This window comes from Microcaecilia unicolor, chromosome 6 (assembly GCF_901765095.1).
Source record: "Microcaecilia unicolor chromosome 6, aMicUni1.1, whole genome shotgun sequence".
Lineage (NCBI taxonomy): Eukaryota > Metazoa > Chordata > Amphibia > Gymnophiona > Siphonopidae > Microcaecilia > Microcaecilia unicolor.
In genome coordinates this window covers 138,362,514-138,378,558 of record NC_044036.1, presented here as the reverse complement: position 1 = coordinate 138,378,558, position 16,045 = coordinate 138,362,514, and the positions used below count along the sequence as shown (strand labels likewise).

At 42.9% G+C, this 16,045-nt stretch overlaps 1 protein-coding gene across 5 annotated transcripts in view; it reads left to right on the top strand.

The window, feature by feature from the left end:
- Window positions 1–16,045, top strand: part of COL7A1 (collagen type VII alpha 1 chain) — a 260,266-nt gene that overhangs the window by 108,657 nt on the left and 135,564 nt on the right. For all 5 annotated transcript variants that reach the window (XM_030206399.1, XM_030206395.1, XM_030206397.1 and 2 more), the window contains 12 exons: window positions 109–144; window positions 234–269; window positions 2,346–2,399; window positions 3,265–3,369; window positions 4,173–4,199; window positions 5,066–5,119; window positions 7,941–8,012; window positions 9,774–9,833; window positions 10,906–10,941; window positions 13,508–13,552; window positions 14,534–14,569; window positions 14,997–15,041. In XM_030206399.1, the coding sequence (XP_030062259.1) occupies window positions 109–144; window positions 234–269; window positions 2,346–2,399; window positions 3,265–3,369; window positions 4,173–4,199; window positions 5,066–5,119; window positions 7,941–8,012; window positions 9,774–9,833; window positions 10,906–10,941; window positions 13,508–13,552; window positions 14,534–14,569; window positions 14,997–15,041 (606 nt within the window). The remainder of the gene's footprint in view (window positions 1–108; window positions 145–233; window positions 270–2,345; window positions 2,400–3,264; window positions 3,370–4,172; window positions 4,200–5,065; window positions 5,120–7,940; window positions 8,013–9,773; window positions 9,834–10,905; window positions 10,942–13,507; window positions 13,553–14,533; window positions 14,570–14,996; window positions 15,042–16,045) is intronic.

The following is a 16,045-nucleotide window of genomic DNA, read 5'->3' as shown; positions in this document are numbered from 1 at the left end:
ATATCAAGCATTTGTAAATAAATAAAAGCTGTGGCTGTTCTTAATTCACTCTTGAACTTTTTTCACTACTTAGTTGTGCCCAAGTTACATCTTTCATTTCATTTCTAGGGTAGTCAAGGCTTACCCGGCTTGAGAGGAAACCCTGTAAGTAAAGCTACAGCTTCTATGTGAGAACGTTATTCCATCTGGAACTTTCCACATTTCTTTTCACCATTCTTGTCTTTTCAATTCAGGGAGAACGTGGACCTGTTGGACCAAAAGGAGAACCGGTAGGCTGGTGATGTTTGTAGACCGCTACAGATAGATTCTCAAAACTGGAACACAATCATATTTTTTCTGCAAATATGTCTACAATTAGTCAAGAGGCACTTTTACTAAAGGGTTGGTGCGTAGCAGCAGCAGGCTTGCCTCGTGCCAAACCAGTACTACCACCGACCTAATGTGGGCCCCGGCAGTAGTTCCGCCCCCAGCGAAATGCCATTTCCAGAGCTACAGAAAATCATGTCTGATTTTTTTAACACAAGGGTTATCTGGTGGTAACTGAGCAGTGTGTGGCACTACTACTACTACTACTTACCATTTCTATAGCGCTACTAGACGTACGCAGCACTGTACACTTGAACATGAAGACACAGTCCCTGCTCAACAGAGCTTACCATGTAATCAGGACAGACAAACAGGACAAATAAGGAAAAGAAAAAGAGTAGCAAAATTCCGGAATCCCAAAAAGTGGCAAGATTCTGGAATCCCAAAGAGTGGCAAGATTCCGGAATGCAAAAGACTACTATTACTACTTATCATTTCTATAGCGCTACTAGATGTACGCAGCACTGTACACTGGACATAAAGAGAGAGTCCCTGCTCGACAGAGCTTACAATCTAATTAGGACAGACAAACAGGACATACAAGAGATAAGAGAATTACTAAGGTAGGAATGAGAAAACATGGGTACTGAACAAGTGAGTAAGGATTAGGAGTTAAAAGCAGCATCAAAAAGGTGGGCTTTTAGCTTAAATTTGAAGACGGCCAGAGATAGGGTGCAGCAAGATAAAAGGAACGGAGTCTGGAGTTAGCAGTGGAGGAGAAGGGTGCAGATAAGAGAGATTTACCCAGTGAACGGAGTTCCCGGGGAGGAATGTAGGGAGAGATGAGTGGAGAGGTACTGAGGAGCTGCAGAGTGAATGCACTTATAGGTCAATAAGAGGAGTTTGAACTGTATGCGGAAATGGATAGGAAGCCAGCGAAGTGACTTGAGGAGAGGGCTAATATGAGCATAACGACACTGGCGGAATATTAGTCGTGCAGCAGAATTTTGAACAGATTGAAGAGGAGAGAGATGGCACTGCCCAGTTACCATCGGGTTAGCGTAAGTGGCCCCCCCCCCCCCCAACGAAACAGCCACGCTGCAAGTGTGAACTTATTGCACGGCCATTTCTATTTTTTTTGGCCTTTTTACACGTGTCAGTAAAAAAGGCCTCAGCGCACATCAAAAACCACCGCTAGCACAGGGGCCCCTTTTACTGTACCTTGATAAAAGGGTCCCTGTTTTGAGAGGATCCCCCCCCCCAAAATAGAGAGCCACCTAACACTGAGGGGACCCTTTCACTAAGCCGCTGTAGGCTCTACACGTGTGCAGCACCGCGCCCAAATGAGATGACCGCCAGGCCAGTGCACCCTCCTGGCAGTAATTTCAGGTTTGGCGCTCACCCATAATGCCTTGGCGAATTTCCTCCTAGGCGCAGTAATTGGCGCATGCCGACCGGTCACCACATGTGTAGCACATGAGCCTTTTCCGCTAGATGAACGGGTGGCGTTAAGGGCTCAAGCCAGGTTTGGGCGTGCGCTGGTTTCATTTTTACCACAGGCCCTTTTCCCATCCCATTAAAAAAAGCACTTTATTGTAGATGCGGTAAAAACTGGCCCGGCGTACTCCCAATACACGAGCCTACACTACTGCAGGCCATTGTTTTACTGCTGCTTGGTAAAAGGGACCCTCAGTTTCAGCTAAGTTCTATCCATTATGCTACACATTTGCTAGAATCTTTTGATAAAAGTTCTCCCTGAACTGATTAACCCCGTGTGAACAAAGGGCTTGATGCATCTTCTTGGGTCTTCACCTTGGGTGAAGCTTCAGATCAAAGGGTTGGCCCTGGCTGAAATCTATTACTTGGACTTGCCAAGTGTTGTAACAAGAATCCTGTGCAGTGGAATCCAGGATCCTGTAGAAATCCGAACTATTTCCATCTGAGCAAAGCCCTGTTAATCCCTCTTTGTTAGGTTCAGAGCCTGGAGATGTCATGCAGTGGGTGATTCAAAGGTTCTAATTCTTTTGTCTTTTGTGTAGGCTGTTCCAGGTGCAGGAGAACTGCCAGGCAGTAAAGGAGAACCCGGAAATCCAGTGAGTAACAGGAGCCCTTCTCGTATTGTAGCTGTTCAGTTAGACACTGTGACTTTCTCCCAACCAAAAATAAAGAAGACGACCGAGATTCCTCCAGCTCAGGATGGGCAGCCAGAACATTTGTGTGTTGTGTCGTTTCCAGGAATTTTCATTGTATTCAGGTTTTCTTGGCTATTTTGTCATTACAGGATCAGTTTCGTTAAGAGCGCGCCCTTTGTGCAAAGAGTGTGTACTATTATCAGTGAATGAAAAAGCAGAATGTTGTGGATTTTTTCCTGTTGTTTTGTATTGTCATGGGATATATTCCTGCAAATGACAGCCTATCCCTACCAGGGGCTTAGCCAGACCTTACAGTGGGAGGGGGCCAGAGCCCGAGGTTAGGGGCACATTTTGAGTGCCGCCTCCCCACCGCCACGCGTCACCTCGCATTGCCCCCCACTGCCTCGCCTCCTTGCCACTTCCCCTCACAAACAAATACCTTTGCTGGCAGGAGTCCCCAACCCCCACCAGCTGAAGCCTTCTTCAGCACCGGTCTCCAGAGCAGCCGCGTTCGCTGCCTGCCCCCTGCTCGTCTTTCTTCTTGCTGAGCATCAGCGTGCACAGGAGGAGCAAGAAGAAAGAAGAGCAGGGGGCAGGTAGTGAACGTGGGGACCCCGCCAGCCAAACCAGGGGTCCAGACAAAATTTGCAGAGGTCTAGGCCCCCATGGCCCCCCCCACAGCTACATCCCTGATCCCTACTACTTTGTCACTCTCATGAGTTACCAACAAGCACCGCAAGATTGTCCTATTTAAACAGGAACTCCAGCAAAATCTATGTGGTTTGTGGTTTTTATTACACCAAAACGTAGTTTCCATTTTCTATAGGGAATTCCTGGTCAACCCGGACTCCCTGGACAGAGAGGAATTGACGGAGACCCTGGGCTTCCAGGACGTGTTGGCCCACAAGGACCCCCAGGGTTATCTATCAAGGTATGAATGAAACAAAATCGAATAGGTACACAATGGCATCCATGCAGGAACCACAGAGTAAAACATTTAATGCATGTAAAAACAGTTGTGGTCATTTTGTCTCTCTAAGTAAGTGGAACTGATGCTTCAGCCATTGTTTTGTGGCTTTCTTCAGGCTAAAATATCAGTTCCACTTACCTGGATGTGGCATGACTTGGACAGTCACAATGCTCATAACTCCAGCTGCAGAAGCCTAAGAAAATGTACAACAGCTGTATTTTCATTCCATTGTTACTTTGTCAGCTTGAAATCCTGGCACTTAACCTCCTGTTCAGAAGTCATGCGTGACTCCCAGGGGTGTTCAACCTTGGCCCTCGCCAGGTCAGGTTTTCAAGATTTCTGCTATGAATATGCTATGAATATGCAGGAAATCTATTTGCATACAATGGAGGCAGCGTATTCATTGGGGAAATCCTGGAAACCTGACTGGATTCCGGCCCTTGAGGACCAAGGTTGGACAACCTTGACGTAGACACTTTACTGTAGCTCTTCAGAAAACAATTATTTAAGTAAAACAGGGAGGAAGTGGACCTAAAAGTTTTATATTCTAATTTTAAAATGAACAAGATATTCTGAGAGTTGGCTTCGGCAGCAGTTCACTGTGTGACAAATGCTGAGCGTCTGTGCAGTGAGGGCCACGTTTGGCAACGCCTGAAGACACAATACGAGTGGGCTTTTAATATGGTAAATCTTTTTTAAGTTGTGGTATATCAACCTATGGAATGTACCATACTACATCGTGTTCTCTGTTTTTCCAATTCTAGGGAGACAAAGGAGAACGAGGTGAGAGAGTAAGTGACTTCCTTCTTTGCATGCGTTAAAACAGTGGGACCATAGAGTTTATGTTTGTGTTCACTACATATTTTTCTATTTGTATCATGAAGTGTATTTCAAAAGGCAATGAATGTGGCAATTCATTGGTGCCTAGTACATGTGCACTGCTGAAAACGTTCCTTTCCCAACCTACTGGAATCTACGATACTTTTCAAATTGTTAGTCATCCTCCTCAGGTGGAAAAGTAGAAACCATCTTATAAAAGATGAAAACTGGTACAGCAAATACACTATTATCCAAAATATTAAAGAAAAATCAAAAAACAAAACCAATCTTTCTTTTCTTTTTTACCAACACAAAAACTTCCTAAGGACAGTCGACGGTCCCTTTGCTTTCTTCAATGATTGTCCTGGTTCCTTCCCGTCTGTGTGTATATTTGCTGCTCATTATGACTTTATTTTAACTTAGTTGGTCTTGATTGGTTGTGTTGTGCTATTCATGTGAAGTATGGACGTGGAATACAATAACAGCCCAGGGTAAATATTGTTTAAAAAGTTTGATGACTGACTATATTCTTTTGATTACCTTCTGAATAATTTTTGCCAATTGCATTTCGGTTAAGTTAAATTATTCGCTGTATATATTTTGATTGATCATCAATAAAAACATTGAAACATTAAATGAAAATCTATTATTATTACTTTTCAAATTTCTATAGAGCTATTTGGCTTCAGATGACATATAACTTTCCACCAGGAATATTTCTAATCAGGCCCAAAATGAATCTCTGCATGTTCCACCATGGCTGTGCAGCAGCCTACAGAATCCAGGGCTGCTCCATAGGAAGAACAGAAGAAAATGTAACATCTTTGTTTGTCTCTAGGGACCCCCTGGACTGGTCAGTGGTGAAGGTTCCAGAGGAGAACCAGGTGAACCGGTGAGTACGTAACTTTCACAGCAAGAACCTGTTTTCCAAAGTGATGATTACTAAGCCATGGAAGGCACTAGTGTGTACTTATTGCATGGTAAAAAGCAGTGCCACGGGATGTGCTGAGGTGTCTCGTGGCAGTGTGCCCATCAGCGAGCGCTAATCCCATGCTTTGGCACAGGATGCGTGTCTATGGGCAGAAAGTAGGCTAATCGGATGCTACAGGTACATTACCGTGCACTGCCCAATTAACTTGGGGTTAGCGCGGGATCGCTTACCACCTTCTAAATAGGTGACAGTAAGGGATCTTGAGGTAATGGTCATGTGGTAATTGGGAAATTAGTGCAAAAAGTGGCTATTTTAGCACCCCGCTAAAAGTAGCCTTAGCGTGTGGCAGGGACATAGCCAGACCTCGGTGGGAGGGGAGCCACAGCCTGAGGTGGGGGGCACTTTTTAGCCGCCTCCCCCTGCCGCTGACCCCCCCCCCCCCACCGCTGCCACCACCCCTGTCCCGCCGTCGCATCAGGTACCTTGTTTGCTGGCGGGGGTCCCCAATCCCCACCAGCCGAAGAGTCTTCTTCAGCGCCAGTCGACTCCGGCACCTTCGTTGTGTGATCATGTTTCCAACGCCTTACATCCTGCACGGGGCTACATGCACGGTGCAGGACGTAAGGCATCAGAAACAGATGATCACACAACGAAGGCGCTGGAGTCGACCGGCGCTGAAGAAGACTCTTTGGCTGGCGGGGATTGGGGACACCCGCCAGCAAACAAGGTACCTGATGTGGTGGCGGGGGAGGGCGGTGGCAGCAGCAGGGGGGGTCAAATGTAGAGGAGGCCAGGGCATAATCTGTGGGGGCCCATGCCCCCATGGCCCCACGTAGCTACGCCCCTGGTGTATGGGTTAAAGGTAGCACAGGCCACCTTTTAGCGTGGCTTAGTAAAAGGGCCCCTTAGTAATAAATCCAGAGTGAACATGTATGTTTGTATTTTTAAGTTAAAAAAAAAAAAAAAGAATGCTAGTGTAATTATGTGTGGATGCAACTTTCTTAGGTGATTTTCCAAATGAAAATGTGGGACTTTTATTTTGAAACGTAATGCAAACACCCAGGTAAAAAGTACCCTGCAGACTTAGCAGAAATGCAAATAGCATGAAAACTGACCTCAGATGGGAATGAAAAGAACTTTAATCACCTGGTTCAAAACTATTATTCAAAATACATATTTACTTCCTTTGTTCTTTGCATCAGAAGTGGAGGTTAACATCAGGCAAAGTGATTTTCATTGTTAATTGTGGATTCCTGTAGTGTTTAACATCCAAGCCGGAGCTTATTCCTCATAAAAGGTGCCTGACATGAAAAGGCTCCATTTCTAGATGAAATCATTCTAGCATCTCTTTTTTTTTTTCCTTTTCTTTTTGCAATTTCCAAATTAAAACCAAGCTATACACTTGTACAGAAACAGAGCTCCCAGGGAAATAATTAGAAAAAAAAATAATCATCCTCGTCTGAAAAAAGGAATAAATAATGAGGTCCCAGAACTCTCTCAAGTCCACCAGTATTGGAAATCTCATGAATTAATAAGGTTTGTGGAGTAATAATGTTCTTTCTTACAACAGACCATCATAATATCAGTGATAAATCATGGGCAGTCAATGATGATGTCAGTCATAAGTATCCAAGATGCCCATCTTCACTGTTAACAGTATCAAATGTTCCAGATATATATATATTTTCTTGAAACCATTATTGCACTTCTTTTTAGAGTTTCACTCTTTCATATTCTTTTGGTATTCCACCATACGACCAGGACCCAACATGCTCATGTTTCGCTATAAAAGCGTCATCAGGGGTCTTGAATTCTAAACAAAATAACAGTGGGTTAACTATAATCCTACCTAATATACATCATAATTAAAAACAGTTTTTAATTATGATGTATATTAGGTAGGATTATAGTTAACCCACTGTTATTTTGTTTAGAATTCAAGACCCCTGATGACGCTTTTATAGCGAAACATGAGCATGTTGGGTCCTGGTCGTATGGTGGAATACCAAAAGAATATGAAAGAGTGAAACTCTAAAAAGAAGTGCAATAATGGTTTCAAAAAAATATATATATATCTGGAACATTTGATACTGTTAACAGTGAAGATGGGCATCTTGGATACTTATGACTGACATCATCATTGACTGCCCATGATTTATCACTGATATTATGATGGTCTGTTGTAAGAAAGAACATTATTACTCCACAAAGCTGATGATTTTGATTCATTGAAAGTGATTTGAAGTAAGGTTGCTTTGGTGGGAGACTTCAGAGCACTGGACTGACAAGTGACTAAAAGAACTATGATCACATATTGATGCAAAATATTGCCAGATATATGTTATTTAATGTTGTACTGTAATAGTATTTTGGAGAATTGTGTGTAATTTTAAATGTGTTGGTGAATGTGAGTGTGTATGGATTAATTGGGTGTAACTATGGGTTAAGGGAACGGATTTATTTTAGGAAAATTATATTGATTTATTAATAAAGAATTTTTTAAAATGATAAATGGTTTCTAAAGAGTAATTAGTATAATATGTGTAACCAATTATATAGTTTGAACCTAGATTGAGTTTATGAATTAATAAGGGAGATGGATTTATCAAACAAAAGTGAAATTACTCTAATATGTCAAACTGAAAGGGACTGAGAAAAGATGATGGAGCTTACTTTACTATAGGGCTCAGATTATTTTTTTATTATTATTAATATTAAACAATATCACTTCACTGCAAATACCACGGCTAATTCACTGTATTCTTCTGCTGCTATTGTTAAGGGTCTTCCCGGGTTGCCTGGCTCTCCAGGTCTGAAAGGATCATCTGGTTTTTCTGGACAGAAGGGAGAAAAGGTAAGTGGGTGGGGTGAGAAAAAAAGCTATTGGTGTTGCGGGAAGGGTAGTGGGACCGATTTCAGAGGCTTAGCGGAAATTGGGATTTTGTTTCTTTTCCATGCCAGTCCTGCACTTCCCCTTTTGAGTTATCCATCATAGCACAAATGAAACGTAATCTGTAATCCTTTTCAGACTCAGGTGGACTTTGGGATGGGTATTACAAGTTACTAACTTCTCATTACACCTCATGTCATTTTCCTCTTTTTTTTTTTTTTTTTTTTTTTTACCCTTTTTAATTTTATTTTTTACTTACTGGGGTTTATTAACTGTTTTCATGAAGAAATTACCACCCAGGAACGCTATAAATCATCTCGCACATTCCTCAATCTTCATTTCCCCAACTGTAAAGGTCTAAAATACAAACTTATGCAGGCATCAACCTTTTCCTACACAAGCACACAGTTCTGGAACACGTTGCCGCCCAACCTAAAAACGATCGACGAACTAACCAGCTTCCGCAAACTACTGAAGACCCATCTCTTCAACAAGATATATCACAAAGATCAACACATGTGAAATTCCCCATATGTATCCAAAACTGCCTTAAAATAGTTTTATTGTTGTATCATTATTACGCTTTATCATTAACACGTAACCAAAATCCTCTGTAATACCAAATGTCTATTCTCTTCTTGTATCCACTACTCATGATGTGTTGTAAGCCACATTGAGCCTGCAAAGAGGTGGGAAAATGTGGGATACAAATGCAACAAATAAATAAATAAATAAATAAATTGATAATGTGTGTAAGGAGGGTGTATTTCCTATTAAAGATTCTCCTGACTGCAGAAGGCAAGCTTCTCTCCAGCCCTTCCTGTTAATTTTCAAAGTACTGTTCCCTCTAAGCTGAGCAAGAGTCCTCCACTTAGTCCTCCCAGTGGGGGGTGCTATTTCACTTTTTCAATAGTGAGAGTCAGGCAAGCCTCTGATCATCTTCAGCCCTTCCTGTAAATTCCTCAGGTATTAGAAGGTGAAAAACTACCCAGGGCAGCGCAGCCAGCACAGCAGAACTGTAGAGCAACTGTCCTCATGGTCCAGTGCCTGTTATCACCTTCCCGCATTCAAAACGGTCACATCTCACTCCTCTGACAGAGCAGGTTGCACTGGAGGGGACAGGGGCTACATACCTTTGAGTGCAGGCAGGTGCCACACTGACAACTGTGCTGTATGTCCAGACAGAGGCAAGAAAGCAGCATCAATACAGTAGCAATGACAATGGGAGGGGGTAGAGAAGGAAAGTGGTGATGCGGGACGAAGGGAATATGAGATGCTGGACATGAAGGGGGAGAAGCTGGAAACAGGGAAGATGCTGGTCACAGAGGGTGGTAGGGAAGGGGAGATGCTGAACATGGGGTAGGGCTTAGAGAAGGGGTGATGCTGGACTATGGGGGAAGGGGAATTGGGAAGGATAGATGCTGAAGGCTCACCTAGGGCAACAGATAGCCTTAGGAAGACTCTGAATTTAATCAATACGTCAGAAGGTGAGAGAACTGAATTCCAAACTACTAGTGCTCTGTTGCTTCCTTTCTCTGAAGAATTGTATTCCACAGTGGATAAAATATTGTTTCCCAAATATATTAGAATCACACGTACACAAGCTAAATTTCTATGAGCAAATAGTGATTTCTCCTGTTAATGTACGAAATATATGTGTACCTCGTATATATTCATTATATTTTTGTATTCCATAATCATTGTCTTTTTTTTTTTTTTTTCCAGGGAGAAGCAGGAGAAAGTTTTCCAGGTTTACCAGGGCGTACAGGGGATCCCGGAGATCGAGTGAGTCACATTCCAAACAGCAACTTCTTTAGCTGAACTAATATACATTTCCTTTTATGGGAACCTTTGGATGGGGTAACGTGGACCAGGGCTACCGAGAGACAAAGCTGGGCCTGGGGCAAACAATCTTCATGACCCTTCTGCTGCCCCCCACCACCACTACCACTGCTCCCATCCCCTGCTGTCACCACTACTCCCCCACCACTGCTGCCTCCTTCCTGCAGCAGCGAACGAGAGAGAGTGCTCTGCCAGCTACAGATTTCCAGCGCCAGTGATCAAAAGAGACTGTTGTGCTGGTCACAGGTCCTTCTTCCTGACGTGTCCTGCCTTTGCGCAAGAGGAAGTTACTACACAGGAAGAGGGACACGGCAGAAAGAAGGACCTGTGGCCAGCACAACAGTCTCTTTTGATCACTGGCGCTGGAAATCTTGCCCTGACATGGACTGCTCAATATAATGAGCTCCTAAGCTGGCATACATCCCATGTTAAACTGTGTATTCGTGTAGCAATTGGTTCAAGAGAAATATGAGGTAGCTACACTGTCCTGAACCATGGTAAATATATACAAACTCCACCATTTGGTTTCAGTTGTGTCCCCCAACATTTTGCCGAGGAAGTAATCAACAGTAGAACTTGAAAATGACTCCTAATGATAACCCTGAAATATTTCCTCATTTCAACTGAGAATCTCAAGAAGCTCCTCCTCAGATGGAAAGGCCCAATCAACTGGAAGAGGAGGGGCAACTCTCTGCAGGCATTAACGATGTAATCAGCTCCAGTGATCAGGTTATTTGCCAGAGGTCACTGCAGTTTCTGGATGAGTTTTTCTCTGGGCCTCTAACACTCAGAGAATATTTAATCACTATCAAAAGCCCCATTGAAGGAATAATTGCTCACTGTTGTTAATTTGTATTCTGCTCACTTTGGGTAGTAGTTTCTGTCAAGTTGGATTATACATTGTTAATCAAGTTAATTTTACGTAGTTTTGAGTTATTGAAACAGCCTTGTAGATACATCAGTGTTTGTGTACCAACATATGACTGCTTTTTTGTTTTTTACTTCCTCTGTCTAGGGCCCCAGAGGCCCTCCTGGTGAACAAGGCAGTAAAGTAAGTATGAGGAGAAAAGATGAAGGCAGGAAATGTTCTTTAGGCACACATTTGGAGGATGACTCTTTAGGGGATATGGAGAGTTTTGGAGACAGCAGGGAAGAACACACACGAGGAAATTCACTGTCATCATGGATGCAAAATCAGTGACAGAATTAGCTTTCTGTTCTGTAATCTTATTTCCTCTTAGCTGAATCTCTCCTGCAAGGTTTATGCACTGGACTGAGTAAAATGCCTTAGTGGGAGCCTTCCCAATATGGAGAAAGTTCCTTCACTGTGTCCAGGGAGCAGTAATTTGAATTATGTTTGATTCCTATACCTGAGTGACTTGCTTCAGTTATTCTTGACTCTGAGGTAGAGAGAAAGACGTTTTCTCTTATCTTGGTCAACTCCTCTGGAACTCCTTCCCTCCTCACATATGTCATGAGTCTTCCATTGCTAAATTCAAGAAGACAGTCAAAACCTGGTTTTTCCACTCACCTTCTCTTAAACTATAAGTGCTGCAGTTTCAGCAACTCTGCTTATCTTCAACAGTTCTCTCATCTCCTCTTCTCTTTCTCCTCTCTCTTTTTCTCCTATTTTCTCATTTCTTCTCTTTCTCCTTTTCCCTGTCTTCCCAGATTTGCATTTCGCTCCTTCTTCTCTCCCGTTTATATGTAAATAAGAACATAGATAAATAATAGATAAAGATATACTATAGATATATAGAAATATAAATATTCAGATATATCCTATATTTGCACCTTATGACATAGAGGCCATTACGCCATCATGAGGCATATTTTCAAAGCACTTAGACTCAACGAATAGTTAAGCCCTGGAACTCTTTCCCGGAGGATGTGGTAACAGCGGTTAGTGTATCTGGATTTTTAAAAGATTTGGAGAAATTCCTGGAGGAAAATTCCATATTTTACTATTGAGACAGACATGGGAATCAACTGCTTGCCCTGGGATTTGTAGTATGGAGTGTTGCCATGATTTGGGTTTCTGCCAGGCACTTGTGACCTGGCTTGGCTACCATTTGGAAAACAGGATACTGGGATAAATGGACCATTGGTCTGACCCAGTATGGCTACTCTTATGTTCTTATGTTACATAGAGGGGCATTTTCAATATAACATCTAAATCAGACTTTGGACGTTTTGTGGTAAACTTCCGAACTGAATAGGAAATATGATAGTCATTTTTGAAACAGCAAAACGTCTAGCTTTTTTTCAAAAATAGCCACATGCTAGATATTTTCATCTCTATATGTTTATCTTTTTGGTCCATTAAAAAAAAAAAGTACAAGTGAAAAATGCACAATCAAGCCATTGTGATGTAGGAGGAGTCAGCATTCTTAGTAGACTGGCCACACCGACATCCCAGGAGAGCAATGGGGAACCCTAGCGGGCACTGCAGTGGACTTCATATAAAAGCTTCCAGGTACACATATCACCATCATACCCTCATATTGTGTGCTGAGCCCTCCAAAACCCATCGCCCCCAAATGTACATCACTACAGTAGCCCTTATGGGTGAAGGGGTCACCACTGTGGGTACAGTCATAGGAGCCAACTCTGTGGGTGCTTGAGCACCCCCAATATTGAGAAAATTCCTTGTGTGTGTCCAAGGAAAGGTTATTTCCACTGGGCTTAGCACCCCCAATAATTTTGAAAAGTTGGCTCCTATGGGTACAGTGGTGAGTGTGGGAGGGCTCACAGTTTCCACCACAAGTGTAACAGGTAGAGTGTGATATGAGCCCGAGTTCTCCAATCTACTGTGTACTGCACCTACCACTAGACTACTCCAGGGACCTGCTTTCTGCTCTAATAGAACTGGCTATAATGTCTGAAGCTGTCATACAAGCTGCTATGTACTGTTTTTTTTTTTCTTTGAGGGGTGGGAGGGGTCAGTGACCACTGGGGAAGGAAGGGGAGTCATCCCTGATTTCCTCCAGTAGTCATCTGGTCATTTAGGGCATCTTTTTGTGCCTTATTCGTTCTAAAAACAGTTCTAGACCAAAACGAAGTTGTAGCCCTACATGCTTTCATTTTGTTCCATTATGGCTATAAAACGTCCCAGTATTAGGAATGCCCTATACCGCCCCTGACATGCCTCCGGCATGCCCCCTTATGATCTGGATGCACTGCAGTCAAATTGCATAGACAAACGTCTGCAAAAAAAAGGTTTCGAAAATAGCAATTTGGATGTTTTGAGAAGAAACGTGTCCAAATGCTGCTTTATGACACTGGAAGTATTTCTCTTTTGAAAATGAGCCCCCAGAATAACCTATGTAATTTTGTAAGTCTTAAGTACTTTGAAAATGAGTCTCCATGTCACTGCACAATTATGTAACTCAGATAAATCGTATCTTGCTCTGTTTGCAAACACTGGTGCTTTTTGATGCCTGAGATATATCTTTACTGCTGTCTCCCTTCCCCCTTCTCTTTGTGTCTGGAAATACCGGGTTATTGGCAGAGAGGGATATTGCCAGTGAATGTTCTGAGCCAGAAAGGGAAGAAACTGGGGGAAACAGTAATAACCTAGTATATCCTTATATATCTTTTTTTAATGTTTGCAATAGGGGGACCGTGGTTTAACTGGAGAGGCTGGTGAATCTGGAGAGAAGGTGAGACCTCCTTCAGGGAACTTTTGGGGGTAGGCAGAAAGTTCAGGGATTCCTTGTGATCTAATCAGTGTTGTAATTGATTAAAGTCACTGGGAAACCAGTGCATAAATTCACTGACTGTAGAATTAACCTCACGGGTACCACTGCTTTTCATTTATATAACTGCTTTGTAAACAAATCGAGGCGGTTCATGTTTAAACTGCTGCTGTATTGTAATACAGGTGCAAGAGTCTTTCTACATTCTCCTGTAGTAATTAAAACAAGTTGATTTTACATGTTCAGGAGAATGTTCCTGAAATCTCTACCATTGTTCATTGAGTACATTGAGGTGCATGCATACCCAACTAGACATTGCTGACCAGTTACCACACATAACAAAAATCTGTGAAACAAACCAAAAAAGTCTATGAAAATCAAGAAAAAGCCAAACTAGGCATTTAAATTCGCTACTTAATATTGAATATTCAGGGTCGACCTGAAAACCTGACTGGTTGGCTGTGTCTTAAGGATGACCACCGTCGAGATGCATGGGCTAGATTTGCATGCCTCCATAGCATGTAACTGTACGTCATGCATAGTCATTGAGGACATCTTGCAAATCAGACTAGTTAAATGTGTCATGAGGAGTGGGTTGAGAACCATTGATTCTAGGCAAACGAATCGCTGTCTGAAATCTAATTTTGAGATTATTTGTGTTGCTTACACATTAGAAATAGCAATAAATAAAGGCGAACTAAAATCTAATTTTGACCAGATAGATTTAAAGAAAATTTCAGCTGGAAACCTAACTGGTAATATCTGGATGAAAATACTCCTCTAGATAACTGTGTAAAATTAACTGTTTATCTTTAATGATCAGCAGTTCTTAGAGAATCGACCCAACAGATTCTTCACTGAAATATAATGGAAATGAATTTAAAAATAGATGAGAATAAGAAGGTGGATTAACATTGTTTTTTTTAATTGTATTTCTATTATTAGGGAGAACGGGGGTCATCTGGCCTGTCTGGACAGAAGGTAAGCCTACAATGAAAGCAATACTGAGCATTGAACATAACCCAAGGTTTGCATGTTAATAGATTACACCCTATCAACAGGGCTCGATTTACTCTATATTGGGCCCTAGGCAAATATACATTTCTGGTCCCCTCCCCCCCCCCCCCCCCCCCCCCCATGGATCCTCTTTACTTGTTTTCTCACTCCTGCACCCCCACAGTGGGCTATATCACACATCTTGTGAGCAGCACTTTTGAATTTTGTCTTAAGCTTTAAAGGGCTGTCTCTGTGTTGTACTACTTTGCTATCTCTCTTGAGGTGGGGTCACTTAAGAGAGATGGGTGTTTGGTATCTTTATCCTACAGCGCTGCTTATGCCTTGTAGCGCTATAGAAATGACAAGTAGTAGTAGTAGTTATACTACTGGGGTCTCTCTTTTGCTGTTTCAGGGGTCACAAGGATCAATGGGACCAGCTGGATCTCCAGGGAATGCAGTAAGTTTAACCTGAATGTCACTGGACACTGAAGTCAAATAGCATATCTGGGATCCAAAAGAGAAAAGTTGAACAGATGGAATCAAGAATGTCACCCTACATTCAGTGCACCCCTGAACAGGGGTGTAGCCAGACAGCAGATTGTGGGTGGGCACCAAATGTTCTCTCCCCCACCCCCACACCAAAAAAATATCTCAGCTGGTGGAAAAATGCTTCTCTCCAGTCTCCACCTTGGTAGTCTGCAGCAGGCATGCGCTGAAAACTGAGCATGCGAAGGTACCAGTATTGTGGACAGCAGCATTTTCATTACCATGTGCTACTGTTGGGTGGGCCTGAGCCCTAAGTGGGTGGGCCCCGGCCCACCCAGGCCCACCTGTGGCTACGCCACTGCCCCTAAGCCATGACTACAGGAAAGCGGAACATTATGACAGGGATTAGGCATGTCTACATTCCCACTGCAGCTCCTTGTGACTCTGGGCAAGTCACTTAACCCTCCATTGCCCCTGGTACAAAATAAGTACCTGAATATATGTAAACCGCTTTGAATGTAGTTGCAAAAACCTCCGAAAGGTGCTTTATCAAGTCCCATTTCCCTTTCCCCTTACATTCACCTAGTTTCTTAATCACTTCCTCTTGGCATTGCATCAGACACAGGAGGCTGGACTGTCTAGATGCACCTGTAGTTTGTTCCAGTGTGGCAGTTCTTCTGTTCCTTGAATACATTAATTTATTGAGACACAGTATAAGAGCAGTCATGACGCCATTTTGTAATGTTAATAAGTGATTACACCAAAATGATGGCCAACCCATGGGTCAGTGACTGTGCTGCATGGTGCCATGTGGAAGCTTCCCATTCTGACCTCCAGTTTGGGCCTTCAGCTCCCAAAATGAGCTGAGCAGGGGTTGCTGCAGAGAAGGGGGAGAGGGCCAGTGGAGTATATTAGGTGTCATAGGTGAACCCCCTCCCCCCCTCCCAATTATCTTCAAAGCCCCTAGGCACTCCC